Source organism: Furipterus horrens, unplaced genomic scaffold (assembly GCF_987537825.1).
Source record: "Furipterus horrens unplaced genomic scaffold, mFurHor1.1.pri manual_scaffold_8, whole genome shotgun sequence".
NCBI classification, from domain to species: Eukaryota; Metazoa; Chordata; class Mammalia; order Chiroptera; family Furipteridae; genus Furipterus; species Furipterus horrens.
This window is the reverse complement of record NW_028327178.1, coordinates 54,947,662-54,962,166: the sequence shown is the minus strand read 5'-3', so window position 1 is coordinate 54,962,166 and position 14,505 is coordinate 54,947,662. Positions and strand designations below refer to the sequence as shown.

General features: G+C 36.3%; 1 protein-coding gene across 4 annotated transcripts in view; it reads left to right on the top strand.

Moving 5' to 3' along the window:
- The window catches only part of PTPN2 (protein tyrosine phosphatase non-receptor type 2), a 137,034-nt gene that overhangs the window by 78,960 nt on the left and 43,569 nt on the right, over window positions 1-14,505 (top strand). For all 4 annotated transcript variants that reach the window (XR_016512732.1, XM_090285852.1, XM_090285853.1 and 1 more), the window contains exons 3-4: window positions 1,813-1,913; window positions 8,262-8,360. Coding sequence is in view for 3 of the 4 variants with exons in the window: in XM_090285852.1 (XP_090141978.1) it covers window positions 1,813-1,913; window positions 8,262-8,360 (200 nt within the window). In the remaining variant the exon portion in view is untranslated. The remainder of the gene's footprint in view (window positions 1-1,812; window positions 1,914-8,261; window positions 8,361-14,505) is intronic.

Below are 14,505 nucleotides of genomic sequence, written 5' to 3'. Positions count from 1 at the left end.
TATGACTGGGCAACTGATGGGGATTGGGAGAGCTGTGTTTGGTCCCAAAGTGCCTATTTTGATGGGAACTGAGGCATCACTGTCCTATGTACAATGTTTCTTGTGTCGTGTATCTTCTTCAGTAGATGTCTCTTTTTTGTATTACATGGCTGGATACCTTCTGGACAGACCTTGATGTATATATTACTTCTTCTTTATCTGCTCATCTATTGATGGGCACTTGAGCTGCTTCCATATCTTGGCTATTGTAAACAACACTGCAATGACCATAGGGGTGTATATAGTCTTTCAAATTAATGTTTTGGGTTTCTTCAGATATATAACCTGAATTGGAATCACTGTGTCATAAAGCAGTTCTGTTTTAAATTTTTTGATGAATCTTTGTATTTTTTTTCATAGTGAGTATACCATTCTGCATTCCCAACAATGGTGCATGAGGGATCCCTTTTCTCCACATCTTTACCTAACTTGTTGCTTATGGATTTATTGATGGTAGCCATCCTGACAGGTGTGAGGTGATATCTCATTGTGCTTTAAATTTCCATTTCTCTGACAATTAATGATGTTGAGCATCTTTTTATATGTCTAATGGCCCTTGATACCTTCTTGGGACAAGTGTCCATTCAGGCCCTCTGCCCATTTTTTAAATTGGATTGTTTTTTTTTGTGTCTGTGTGTGTGGTTTTTTTGGTGCTAAATAATATGAATTCTTTACAAACTTTGGATATCAACCCTTATCAGATGTGTCATTGGTGAATATCTTCTCCCATTGAGTAGGTTTTCTTTTCATTTTGTTGATGGTTTCCTTTTCTGTGCAAAACTTTTTAGTTAGATGTAGTCCCATTTGTTTATTTTTTTTTCTTTTTTTTCCCTTTCCCCAGAAGATATATCAGAAAAAATATTCTGAAGAGAAATGTCTGAGATTTTACTGCCTATATTTCTTCCAGAAGTTCTATGGTTTCAAGTCTTAACACTTAAGTCTTTACTTCATTGTGACTTTATTATATGGTGAAAGAAGGTGGGCTAGTTTCATTATTTTTGCATGTTTCTGTCCAATTTTCCCAACACCATTTATTGAATAGACTGTCTTAACTCCATTGTACCTTCTTGCCTCCTTTGTCAAATATTAATTGATCATATAGTTGTGGATTTATTTCTGGGCTCTCTATTCTGTTCCCATTAATCTATAATATATGTCTGTTTTTATGCTAGTACCATGCTGTTTTGATTACTATTGCATTGTAGTATAGTTTGATACCAGGTAGCATAATACCTCCAATTTTTTTTTTCAAGATTATTGTGGTTATTCATGGTCTTTTGTGTTTCCATATAAATTTGTGGATTATTTGTTCTAGTTCTGTGAAATACATCATTAATATTTTGATAGGAATAGTGCTGAATCTATTGATTGCATTAGGTGATATGGATGTTTTAATGCTGTTAATTCTTCCTATTCATGAGCATTGTATATGCATTCATTTGTTGTATCTTCTTCAGTTTCTTCAATGTCTTATAATTTTTTAAGTACAGGTCTTTTACCTTCCTGGTTAAATTTACTCATAATTATTTGATGTATTTAGAAATGGGATTATTTGCTTAGTTTCCCTTTCTGATAATTTATTATTGGTATGTAAAAATGCAGTCAATTTTTGAGTATTTATTTTGTATCTTGCTACTTTACTGAATTCATTTACCAGTTCTAGTAGCGTTTTTGTGGAATCTTTAATGTTCTCTTTTTCTTTCGTTTTATAAATACCTAAAACATTAATGACAAGTTGAAGTGACAGTTATGGCTTATCATTCTCTTTTACAGATGATCACAGTCGTGTTAAACTGCAAAATGCTGAAAATGATTATATTAATGCCAGCTTAGTTGACATAGAAGAGGCGCAAAGGAGTTACATCTTAACACAGGCAAGTGGTGTTATGTTGAACAGATATCTGACAATGAAGTTTTTGTGATTGGTCTACTTTAAAATATAGCTAAAAGAATGTTTTGACTTCTTTTGGAAATGAGATGCTATTTCAGTTTTTTTCTGTTTCTGTGTCATGTAATGAGTTATATAAATTATAATCTTGCAGCTTTGTATATTTAAGATAAAAGTAAAGTTAATTTTAATGTTATACATTCTATGAAGAAAAAATGTTTATAATGAAATGGCTCTGGCCAGTTCTTTCAGGCAAATTATCTTCTTTGCTTTGTACTTGATACAAAGCCTTGTTAATCTTCCATTTCTCTTCAGATAGCCTGTATAATAACCAGATATCCTTTGAAAGTTCTTCTGTACTCCTTTCACTGGGATTTATATTTAGAGTATGGACATGCTCTAGATGGCATCTGGTCTTTCTTCAGGGAAGAGAGGGGATGCTGAGACTAGGTGTCCATAGGACTGGCTAGGAGAAAGAATAGAGAGCCTGGGGTTCCCTTTGGGATTCTGCCTGATGGCTTCTTGACACATTGGCCACACCCATATTCAAGTATTGCTTTTCTTTTATTCTGTGATAATAGAAATTATTTTGGTTTATCTGCATCAGCTACCTTTTATTTATCAAATAACAGAGACCTTATTAACAGTAATGTAATTACCTCTAGTTAATGATCTTTAAATACTCCAAAGAAAGTTGTATATTCATAATACTGAGATTTTTAAAAACTCAATTTGGATCAGAATATGGTAAAAAGATGTTAAAATGAACGTAGCTATAAGCTATTATGGGTCTGCTGCATGGGCAACAGCAGACCCTCCATATCACCCTGCCCAGGCTCTGTAGCTTCAGCTTCACTGGAGAGGACACTCCAGCGTCATCACAAGATGTCGATTCAACACGGGAGGAAACAGATACTGTGTCACTCCCGAGTTGGACTGCACAGCCATTCTCGGCGGTGCAGATAGACTCTTAAGAAGCTACACCATCGTCTCTCGAGACGGACAGCTGCCGACGACGACGATAAGCTATTAGACTATTTCTAATGCACAGGAAACTAAAATTAATTTCTTTTGTTCGAAGTAAAACAGTTCCTGTAAATCAAAAAGAAAAGGAAAAACAATCTGTGAAAAACTGCTAAAGAACATAAATTCACAGATCAAAGAAAAAGAGAAAAGTAGGTAATATACATATGAAAAGATCCTCAATTTTTCTAGTAAGGTAATACAAAGTTATCACTTCTTACTTGTCCGAACAGCAGAGACTTAAGAATTTATAATACTCAGTAGTCAAATAAACATATGTGTAAGGGTGTTTATTACAACTTAATTTTAATAGCAAAGGACCAGGAATAATAGACTGAAGTAACCAATAAGGGACTGGCTAAATAAAATACACATAAACCATTAGCTAGTTTCTGGGAATTATGAATAGAGACGTTTATTTGCCATTTTCTACCTTTCTGTAGTATTTTAAGTTTTTTTTATGATCATTAATGACACTTTAAATAAAATCATTTTTAGAGTTAAAAATTTACTATTTGGAAAAACTATAATATTAAAAAATAGAAAAGAATAATTACCCCAGATACATTTAAAAATTATTTTCATGTATTATAGTTAACACACAGTATTATATTATTTTAGATGTACCATGTAGTGATTAGATATTTATATAACTTACAAAGTGATCACCCCAGTAAGTCTAATGTCCATTTGACACCATGCATAGTTATTACAATATTATTGACTATGCTGTATTTTATATCCCTATGACTTTTTATAACTGGCAATTTGTATATCTTAATTCTTTCTCCTTTTCCACCCATTTCCCCCAACCCCCCCTTTCCATCTGACAGTCATCAAAACGTTCTCTGTACCTCTGAGTTCGTTTCTGTTTTATTTATTTTATTTTTTAGATTCCACATATAAGTGAAATTGTATGGTATTTGTCCTTCTGTGTCTGACTTATTTCACTTAGCATAATACCCTTTTAAATCCATCCATGATGTCGCAGATGGCAAGGTTTCATACTTATTTATGGCTGAGTATCACATCTTCCTTATCCATTCGTCTTCGATTGGATACCATATCTTACACTTAGACTGCTTACATATCTTGGCTATTGTAAATAATGCTACGATGAATATAGGGATGAATGTATCTTTTCAATTCAGTGTTTTGCGTTTCTTCAGTTAAATAACCAGAAGTGGGATTGCTTCTTTGTCTCTTATTATAGCTTTTGCTTTAAAGTCTGTTTTGTCTGATATTAGGTATTGGTAACCCAGCTTTTTCTTATTTTTTCTTTTTTAAAAAAATGTTATTATTTATTTTTAGAGAGAGGGCGAGGGAGAAAAAGAGGGAGGCAAATGATGTATGAGAAAAACGTCCTATTGGTTGCCCCTGGCACACTCCCAGCTGGGGATCTGGCAATCCAGGCATGTGCCCTGACTGGGAATCGAACCAACAACCTTTCGGTCCAAAGGCCAGCAGCACTCAATCCACTGAGCCACACCAGCCAGGACACCCCCTCTTTTTTTTTTTTTTTCTTTCTCTTTTTTTCATTTGCATGAAATATCTTTTTCTATCTTTGTGTGAAGCAGGTCTCTTATAGAGAGCATATATATGGGACTAGTTTTCTTATCCATTCAGTCTTTTGATTGGAGCATTTACTCTGTCTACAATAAAAGTGATTATTGATAGGTATGTAGTTATTGCCATTTTATTATTTATATGTTTTATCTATTCTTTTTAAACTCCCTCTGACATTTTTTGTAATGCTGGTAATGAACTCCTTTAGCTTTTTCTTATCTGGGACACCCTAGATCCTTATCGCAACCCTTTCTATATTTTTCTAATCTCATTTATCTATTTTTTCATCCTAGTCCTTAAAAATGTAGGTGTTGCTCAAGATTCTGATTTAGGTTTTGTTACACATCTCCAGTCTACACTTGTGACTTCAGCTCTCTGGAACCATATTTTCAATCTTTGTATCCTAAGAGAGAGAGAGTCTTTACTCTGGATTCACAGTATCTGTGCTCAAATCCTGGTCCCACTACTTCATTCAATCAACAAATCCATTCATCCAATGAAGATTTATTAAGTACCTTGTTTTGTGGTAGGCATTGTTCAAATAAAACAGACATTAATAAAAACCCTGCCATTATGAACTTTATAGCCTAGTGGGAAGTAAAGTCAATAACAGCTAGTAATTCTGTAACATTTTTCTGTATTTTATACATTTTGTATAATTTCAGCCTCAGGATAATTCTCTGTGGTAAATACTGTTATTACCTTTATGTTATACACAAAGGATCATCTAAAAGGACCCAAGGACACTAAATAACTTTACTAAGGTCATACAACAAGATGAGGCCAGGATCCATGGATCCATGGTTTATACTCTTCAATCATTCAACTCTACTGTCTTAAAATTACTATGTGACCTTGAACAAGTTACTTAATTCCCCAATCCTATATGTCTATGTTATTGATATATATATTATCTATAGAATGATATTGAGAGAAATTCATATAGTAACTGATACTATGGTAAGCACTCCATGGATTATATGCTGTGGTATTTGTTATTGCTTCTTATTATTAGCAGTAATAATAATAATACACTATTCCTTCACTTATCACGGGTATTATGTTCTAGACCCCCCCACACACAAAGTAGGAACCTTACATTTATTCTACACTCTTAAACCTACGTAACTTTAACAACATACGTATACAGTACTGCAAAACCCCGCGACATAGTGAAAAATCCGCGATAAATAAATATAATTTTTTAAAATCCCCCGATACAGTGAGGCTGTGAACCGCAGTATAGAGAGGGACAACTGTAATCCTTTTATAAAATACTAAAATTCCATCAGGGTATAAAAAATGTCTGATTAATACCATAGTGATAATGTTGAAACCTCCTGTCCCTGTTGAACTGTTTCTGTGTGTCTGACAGGGCCCATTCACTCATTTGGAGCACAGGAGCTCAGAAGCTTGTCTTCAGCTTTTTCTTTCTTCCTGAATTCCTCCCCTATATTCCAGGTCTATACTTAGTATTTTTACCCAAATGACTCATTGACATCACAAATTCCACATTTTCTATATCTGACTCCTTTTTTATTTTTTAAACCAAGCCTTTAAAATTTTTTTTTACCTTTTTTCTATTTTTCTTACCTGGGTTAAAACTATCCCCATCATCTTCTGGATCCTTTACTTTCATTTTCTGCCTCTGCCCTGTTCTAGACCTCTCTTAAATTTTATTTGTTTTAATGCAATAGCTTTGTAACTAATTTCTTTGTCACCAGTCCTTCCCTTTCTAATCCATATTTAACAATGCCACTAGAATTGTTTTTGTAACGTACAAACCTGATCATATCACTTCTTTAAAAATGTTTGAAGGCTATTCCCTGAATGTAAGACCCTTTACACTCTACAGGTGTAGTTTTTTACTACATACTTCCCCTTTGCCCTCACTGAGTTACTTGTCTTTTCTCAGGTGTTCCCTAAACATGCACATGCCTCGCCTTATTCTTGGAATGGACAGCGACTCCCTCCCCCTCTCTGAGTCAGTGCCTCCGTATGTTCAAAGCTCTGCTGTAATATCTGTCCTACTCCCAAAGCTCAGATAGTTTACCCCTTACTCTTGTGGCACTTGATGTGTTTCAGTTAGTACTTCCTGCCTCCTTTGTAAGCTCTTTGAAAGCTGAGACCGCTCTTGCCCTTGTACCTAGTATGTTGGAAAGAGAACATACTCAGAAAATATTTCAAATGATAGAGAAAATTTGAGATGCTGAATGTTTATTAAAACCTCAGCTGTCCTGATTGCCCTTTATTGCTTTTTTTTGGTTATCTTTTCCTCTGAGTTTTATGACTAAAAAAAAGATATATCATTCTCTTGGTATAAGTCTCTTATTTTGCAGAAGAAAGTTGGTAGTATTGCTGGTAAGTGGAAGAGCTGAGAGGTAAACTTTAGTGTATACACTAAGGAGTGACTTCATTGGTGGATTGATATATCCATTTTTTTTTAGCTGAAAGAAAATATTTATTTTACTGGGGATTTACTCTGCTATTTTTACCTTTACAGTGTCTGTTTTGTTTTAGAAGTAGATCAAGCAATAAATAGTATATGTTGAGTGAGAAAAGTATCCTCAAACATTAGGTTGCAGATTCTCAGGATTCTCACTAAATTTTTGGTATTTTAATAACTTAGAAGCTTAGAGCTTATTAATTCAAATAATATTTAAGGACATCCGCTATGTGTCAGGGAATACAATTGCCTTAAAGGTGCTGCAGTCTGGTATCACTTGAATCACCTTGATTTACTTGTGGAGCTGAAGTTCCAGGCTCACTTGGCCCCAGTGTCCTCACTCCACAGTGCCCTATGAAGTGACTGTAGGCAGTCACTTTAGGTACATCAAAACCTCATTTATTTTAACCTTCATGTACTTAAAATTAGTTATAATTTGGGAATGCCTTTCATCTCTTATTTGCCCTTTGTTCTGCCCTATGCTGCCATTAAACACAATGTAAAAATAATTGGAGGTACATAATATGATTTGATTTTTTTCTCTCATGGCAATATTGTAATATGAAACAGTGTCCCTTTAAGTCTACTATTGAGATCACACATGCTCTAGGTTTGTAGATTAATATTTTTATTGTGGTTAAGGTACTTTGAAATTTCTGCTTTTTCTGGAAATCTTTTTTGTAGTTATCTTGGGTTGGTTGGCTGGTCAGCAGTGATAGCACAAACTTCCTCTTTTGCTGCACTTCCCTGATCTGTGGGAGGCCGGGTCTCCTCTCTTTCTGCTGTGGAAGCTGAGGGAGACAGAGATTCCCTTTGCCTATATCCTTTGCAGCTAGAACATGAGCAGCCAGATATTCCCACCTGTACTTTTGACTCTGGTTTGCTTATAGGTTATGTGTGAGTAAGATAGCCACCTTTGTATGACAGGGCCAGCAAAGCAAAGTGATAGATCTGACAGTATTAGGAGAACTGTGCAACCCAGGCTGACTCTTCTTCGGGTAGAATCTTGCGTTGATATTTGCTTCTACCCAAGCCAGTTCTCCATTTCTCAACTCTGAAAGTGACCTGATAGCCTGAAGAATTCCTTTTCTGCCTAAGTGAATAAAAGTCGGTTTTGATCATTTATAACTGATTATCCTAACTAGTACAGACATTTTTTAATTTAAGTGGATTTAAAGTCTTGATTTGCTAATTATAATCAATACATTTTTCTTAAACCAGAGCATACTTGAAGGAGTTTTCCTTGAGTCTCGCTCCATCTCCTTTCTCTTATCTACATTTTCTTGGCTGTTCTTACAGGGCCCACTTCCTAATACAGGGTGTCATTTCTGGCTGATGGTTTGGCAGCAAAAGACAAAAGCAGTTGTCATGCTAAACCGAGTTGTGGAGAAAGAATCGGTGAGTATTACTTAATATTTATAATTTAGTGTACTGCTTGTCATCATTAGCTTATAAATATTTTCATATTTCTTTTGGGATATTTATTCATAACTTTTGACCTTTAATTACTGAAGTCTAGTAGTCAGGGTGTTTCTGACCCAAAGAACTAATGTATCTTTTCCTTTTCTACCTTAAATAAGTAAGTAACAACTGCAGATAACTGTCCTCCAAGATATAAATATAATGGACCAAAACTAACTAGTAGTATACCTAAAACTTGGGAACACCTAGGCTTTATTAGAATTTTTACAATTTTTTATCAAAATCTTGGACTAAAGTGATAGGATTTTTAAAATCTGTATAAATTATTATTGGCTCTTAGATCATGAAATAGTGGGACATTTTTGAAATTTGAAGTATAATCTAACACAGTGCTAACTAGTGGTATAACTTCAGTTAAGTTATTTAACTTTTGTAACTTTAGATTTATTTTCTGTCAAAGAAGCAAATTGGAAACTATTATTATTAAGGTATGTTCCAGTCTTAAGATCTTGGACTATTCTACTTGTTCAGATTACTGATTCTTACTGATTTCTAAATTTATAGTTGCAGGTTTTCTATGGTGGTGAAAATTTTTCTAATTTATTTCTAACCTGAGGTCGCATCGACATACCAGAATGTCCAACATTCATTTACAGTGGCTTTTCCTGGTTCCCAATATGACTTAAAAATTAAATGATGACAACATTGTCAGCATTGCAAACTAGATGATTTATTAGTTACATTCCTCACTTTGATGTATTATTACTGTATTAATAAGGTAAAATTGCCATCAGAAATTGGAAATCTTATTTATGGTGGTTGGAACTAGATACCTAATAGGATTCAGATAATTATTTGAGGGATAATTATTTCATAGGTAGGTGGTGGTGTTTTGTTTATAAAGAGGCCTATACTGTCTGATTGTTGTTTTTCTTTTTCCCTAAAAAATTTTTAAAATTGTTTTTCTATTACAGTTGTCCCATTTTTTCCCCATTGCTTCCCCCTACCCTGCCTGCCCCATCTCCCACAGTCAATCCCCACCACATTGTCCATGTCCATGGGTCATTTATACATGTTCCTAACAGGACCCTTCCCCGTCTTATCCCTCTTCTCACCCTCCTCCCTTGTCACTGTTAGTCTGCTCCTTGTTTACATGCCTCTGGTTCAATTTTGGTCATTTGTTTGTGTTGTTCATTAGTCTCCTGTATTAGGTGATACCATATGGTATTTGTCTTTCATTGCCTGGCTTATTTCGCTAAGCATAATTCTCTCTAGTTCCATCCATGTTATTGCAAATGATAGGAGTTCCTTCTTACTTTTCTACTGCATAGTACTCCATTGTGTAAATATACCACAGCTTTTAAAAAATAATTTATTTGTTTATTTTTAGAGAGAGGGGAAAGGAGAAAGAGGGAGAGAAACATCACTGTGTGATTGCCTCTCACTTGCGCACCCAACTGGGGACCTGACATGCACCCTAGTAATGTGCCCTGACCGGGAATCGAACCAGCGACACTTGGCTCACAGGCTGACGCTCAATCCACTGAGCCACAGCAGCCAGGGCTTTGTACCACTGTTTTCTGATAACACTCATCTACAAATGGGCACTTAGGTGGTTGTCAGCACTTGGTTATTGTAAATAGTACTGCTATGAACATAACGGTACATAGGTTCTTTTGAATTGGTGTTTCAGGATTCTTCAGGCATAATCCTGGCAATGGAATTGCTGGTTCAAACGGCAGTTCCATTTTTAGTTGTTGGAGGAAATTCCATTCTGTTTTCCATAGTGGCTGCTCCAGTCTGCATTCCCACCAACAGTGCACTAGAGTTCCTGTTTCTCCACATCCTCGCCAGCACTTGCTGTTTATTGATTTGTTGATGACGGCCATTCTGACCAGTGTGAGGTGGTGTCTCATTGTAGTTTTTATTTGCATCTCTCTGATGGCTAGTGTTGTGGAGCATTCTTTCATACGCCTATGGGCCCTCTCTATGTCCTCTTTGGAGAAGTGTTTGCTCAGGTCCTTAGCCCATTTTTAAATTGGGTTACCTGTCTTCTTGGCGACTTGTCATATAAATTCTTTATATATTTTGGAGATCACTCCCTTGTCCGAGGTATCATTGGCAAATATATTTTCCCATATGGTTGGTTCCTTCTCATCTCGCTGATGTTTTCTTTTCCTGAGCAGAAGCTCTTTAGTTTGATGTAGTCCCATTTGTTTATTATTTCCCTTGCCTTAGGAGATATAAGGGTGAAAACATTGCTACGTGGGATATCTGAAATTTTCCTGCCTATGTTTTCCTCTAGGGCTTTTATGGTGTCACAGCTTACATTTAAGTCCTTTATCCATCTTGAGTTTATTCTGGTGTATGGTGTAAGTTGGTGATCTAATTTCATTTTATTGCATGTCCCTTTCCAATTTTCCCAGCATCATTTGTTGAAGAAGCTCTTCTCACTCCATTTGATGTTCCTTCCCCCTTTGTCAAATATTAGTTGACCATATAGACATGGGATTATTTCTGGGCTCTCTATTCTGTTCCATTAATCTGTATGTCTGTTCTTATGCCAGTACCAGACTGTTTTGATTACTGTGGTCTTGTTTGGTATTACGTACTGTGATTCCTCCTACTGTGTTCTTCTTCCTCAAGATTGCTATTTGATGTCTTTTTTGCTTCCATATAAATTTTTGAAGTATTTGTTCTAGGTGTGTGAAATATGTCATTGGTATTTTAATAGGGGTTGTGTTGAATCTAAATTTACTTGGGTAGTATGGACATTTTAATATTGATTATTTCCGTCCATGAACATGGTATATGCTTCCATTTATTTGTATCTTCCTTAATTTCTTTCTTCAGTGTTATATAGTTTTCCAAGTACAGGTCTTTTACCTTCTTGGTTGAGTTTATTTCTAGGTACTTTACTTTTTTATTGCTATAGTAAATGGGATTTTTTTCCAGTTTCTATCTCTGATATTTTTTCGTCAGTGTACAGAAATGCCTTTGATTTCTGAATATTGACTTTGTACCCTGCTATTTTGCCAAATTCACTTACTATGTCAAGTAGTTTTTTAGTGAAGTCTATAGGGTTTTCAATGTACACTATCATGTCATCTGAAAATAATGACAGTTTTACTTCCTCTTTTTCAATTTGTTTGCCTTTTCTTTTTTTTTCTTGTCTGATTGCTGTGGCTAGAACTTCCAAGACTATGTTGAATAGGAGTGGAGAATGGACATCCTTGTCCTGTTCCTGATCTTACAGGCAATGCTTTCAGTTTTTGCTCATTGAGTATGATGTTGGCTTCAGGTTTCTCGTATATGGCCTTTATTATGTTGAGGTATACTCCCTCTATTTCCATTTTGCTGAGTGTTTTCATCATATATGGGTGTTGTACTTTATCAAATGCCTTTTCAGCATCTATTGATATAATCATGTGATTTTTGTCTTTCATTTTGTTTATGTGGTGTATTACATTTATTGATTTGTGAATGTTAAACCATCCTTGCATCCCTGGGATGAATCCCACTTGATCATGGTGTATGATCTTTCTAATGTGTTGCTGGATCCAGTTTGCCAATATTTTGTTGAAGATTTTAGCATGTATGTTCATCAGCATTATTAGCCTGTAGTTTTCTTTCTTTCTTGTGTCTTGACATGGTTTTGGAATTAGGGCGATACTGGCTTCACAGAAAGTTTGGGACTCTTCCCTCTTCTTGAATTTTTTGGAATAGTTTGAGGAGGAGAGGAGTTACTTCTTTTCTAAATGTTTTGTAAAATTCACCTGTGAAGCCATCCAACCCAGGATTTTTGTGTGGCGGGAGTTTTTTGATTACTGTTTCAATTTCACTCTTTGTTATCGGTCTGTTCAGGCTTTCTGCTTCTTCTTAATTCATTTTTGGAAGATTATATGTTTCTAGAAATTTGTCCATTTCATCTAGGTTGTCAGATTTCTTGTGATACAGTTGTTTGTAGTAATTTCTTACAATCCTTTGTATTTCTGTGGTATTGTTTGTGATTTCTCTTCTTTTGTTTCTGATTTTGTTTATTTAGGTCCTCTCTGTTTTTTCTTTTTTTAAGTATATTGTATTGATTATGTTGTTAGAATAATCCCAATTTTTTTTCCCTTTGCTCCCCTCTGCCAAGTATCACCCTTCCCTCCAGCAATCCCATTTTCCTTAGTTGATGTCCATGGTTCGTGCATATAAGGTCTTTGGCTTCACCCTTCCCTATATTATTCTTAACTTCGCCCTGTCCACTTTGTACCAACCAATTAAGCTTCTTAATCCCTGCACCATTTCTCCCCCTTCCCCCTCCCAGCTGATAACCTTCCAAATGAGCCCCATACCTATGATTCTGTTCCTATTCTGGTTTGCTCAGTTGGATTTTGTTTTTACTTTTTTGATTCAGTTGTTGATAGTTGCGGATTATCATTTTAATGTTCATAATTTTGAGCATCGTATTCTTAAGTAAGTCCGTTTGACATTTCATGTAATAATGGCTTAGTGATGATGAACACCTTTAGCTTTATCTTGTCTGGGAAGCACTTTATCTGCCCTTCCTTTCTAAATGATAGCTTTGCTGAATAGAGTAATCTTGGTTGTAGGTCCTTGCTTTTCATCACATAGAATACTTCTTGTCAGCCCCTTCTTTGTAGAAATTAGCTGATAGTCTTATAGGCACTGCTTTGTAGGTAACTCTTTTTTTTTTTTTTGCTGCTACTTTTAAGATTCTCACTAAAACCTTTGGCATTTTAATTATGATGTGTCATAATGTGGTCTTCTTTGGGTCTAGCTTGTTTGGGACACTCTGTGCTTCCTGGACTTGTGTGTCTATTTCCATCACCTAATTTGGGGAGTTTTTCTTCATTAGTCTTCACATAAGCTTTCGATTTCTCGCTCTTCTTCTTCTCCTTCTGGCACCCCTATGATTCGGATGTTGGCCCGTTTAAAGTTGTCCCAGAGGTTCCTAAGCCTCTCCTCATTTTTTTATATTCTTGTTTCCTCATTTTGTACTGGTTGACTATTTTTTTCTTTCTTATGTTCTAAGTCATTCATTTGAACCTCGGTTTCCTTCCCTTGCCCATTGGTTTTGTGTGGATTTTCCTTCGTTTCACTTAGCATAGCCTTCACCTCTTCCCTTATGTGTTGGTCATACTCAAGCATGTCTGTCAAGTCTGTTAGCATCTTTATCACTAGCGTTTTGAACTCTATCTATTAGGTTGGTTATCTCCTCATTTGTTAGGTTGGCTGTGTCCTCATCGCTTAGTTCTCCCACTGGAACCTTCATTTGTTCCCTCTTTTGGGTCATATTTACTCTGTCTCCTCATCTCGACAGGCTCCTGTGTTCATTTGCCTCTGTGTCTTAGGTAGAGCTGTTGCACCTGTTATGTTGTAAGGAGCAGAGCCTTAGGTATTCGTCAGTACAGGGCAACCCATTTCACCATGTTGTGGTCCTGTGTCAGGGGGATGGGTCTGAGAGGGAACAATGCCGCTTGCTCAGCACTTGCCCCTTTTCCAGGTACTTCTTCCACTTCCATTTGGGCCTGACGCCTCTAGCTGTTGCTCTGGCCATTGTTCCTAGAGGAGTCGGTCTGTGGATGTTCTAGGACCGTGGGGGTCTTTTAAACAAGCAGACTCTGCTGAGAGACTGGCATTTTCTACCTCCACCCCAACCCCCACTGGTTTGCACAGTCAGAAGCAATGAGGCTTTATTGTCCCCAGTGTTGGAACCGTGAGCTGTGCGGTCTGGTCTGGTGCTGGGAGCACTCCCCAGGTGTCCCTCCCAACTTTTTAAAACATATGACTTTGCTCTCTGCCAGCCAGCTGCTGCTGCTGTCGCTGCTGTCACCACCACACCATGACCTTTCCACCCCTGCTTCACCCCTCCTACCTGTCTGGATGAGTATTTCTTCTTTATATCTTTGTTTGTTGAACTTTCATGAAGCGTGATTTTCTGGAATTTTTGGTTGTCTCTAGTTTGAGGTAGTTATATTCCTTCTTAGTTGTGGAAGGAGACACAGCATGTCTGTCTAGGCTTCCATCTTGGCCGGAAGTACCGGCCTTTGTTTTTCATTGCTTTGAATATTTTTGCCATTCCCTTCTGGCTCATAGGGTTTCTGTTGAGAAA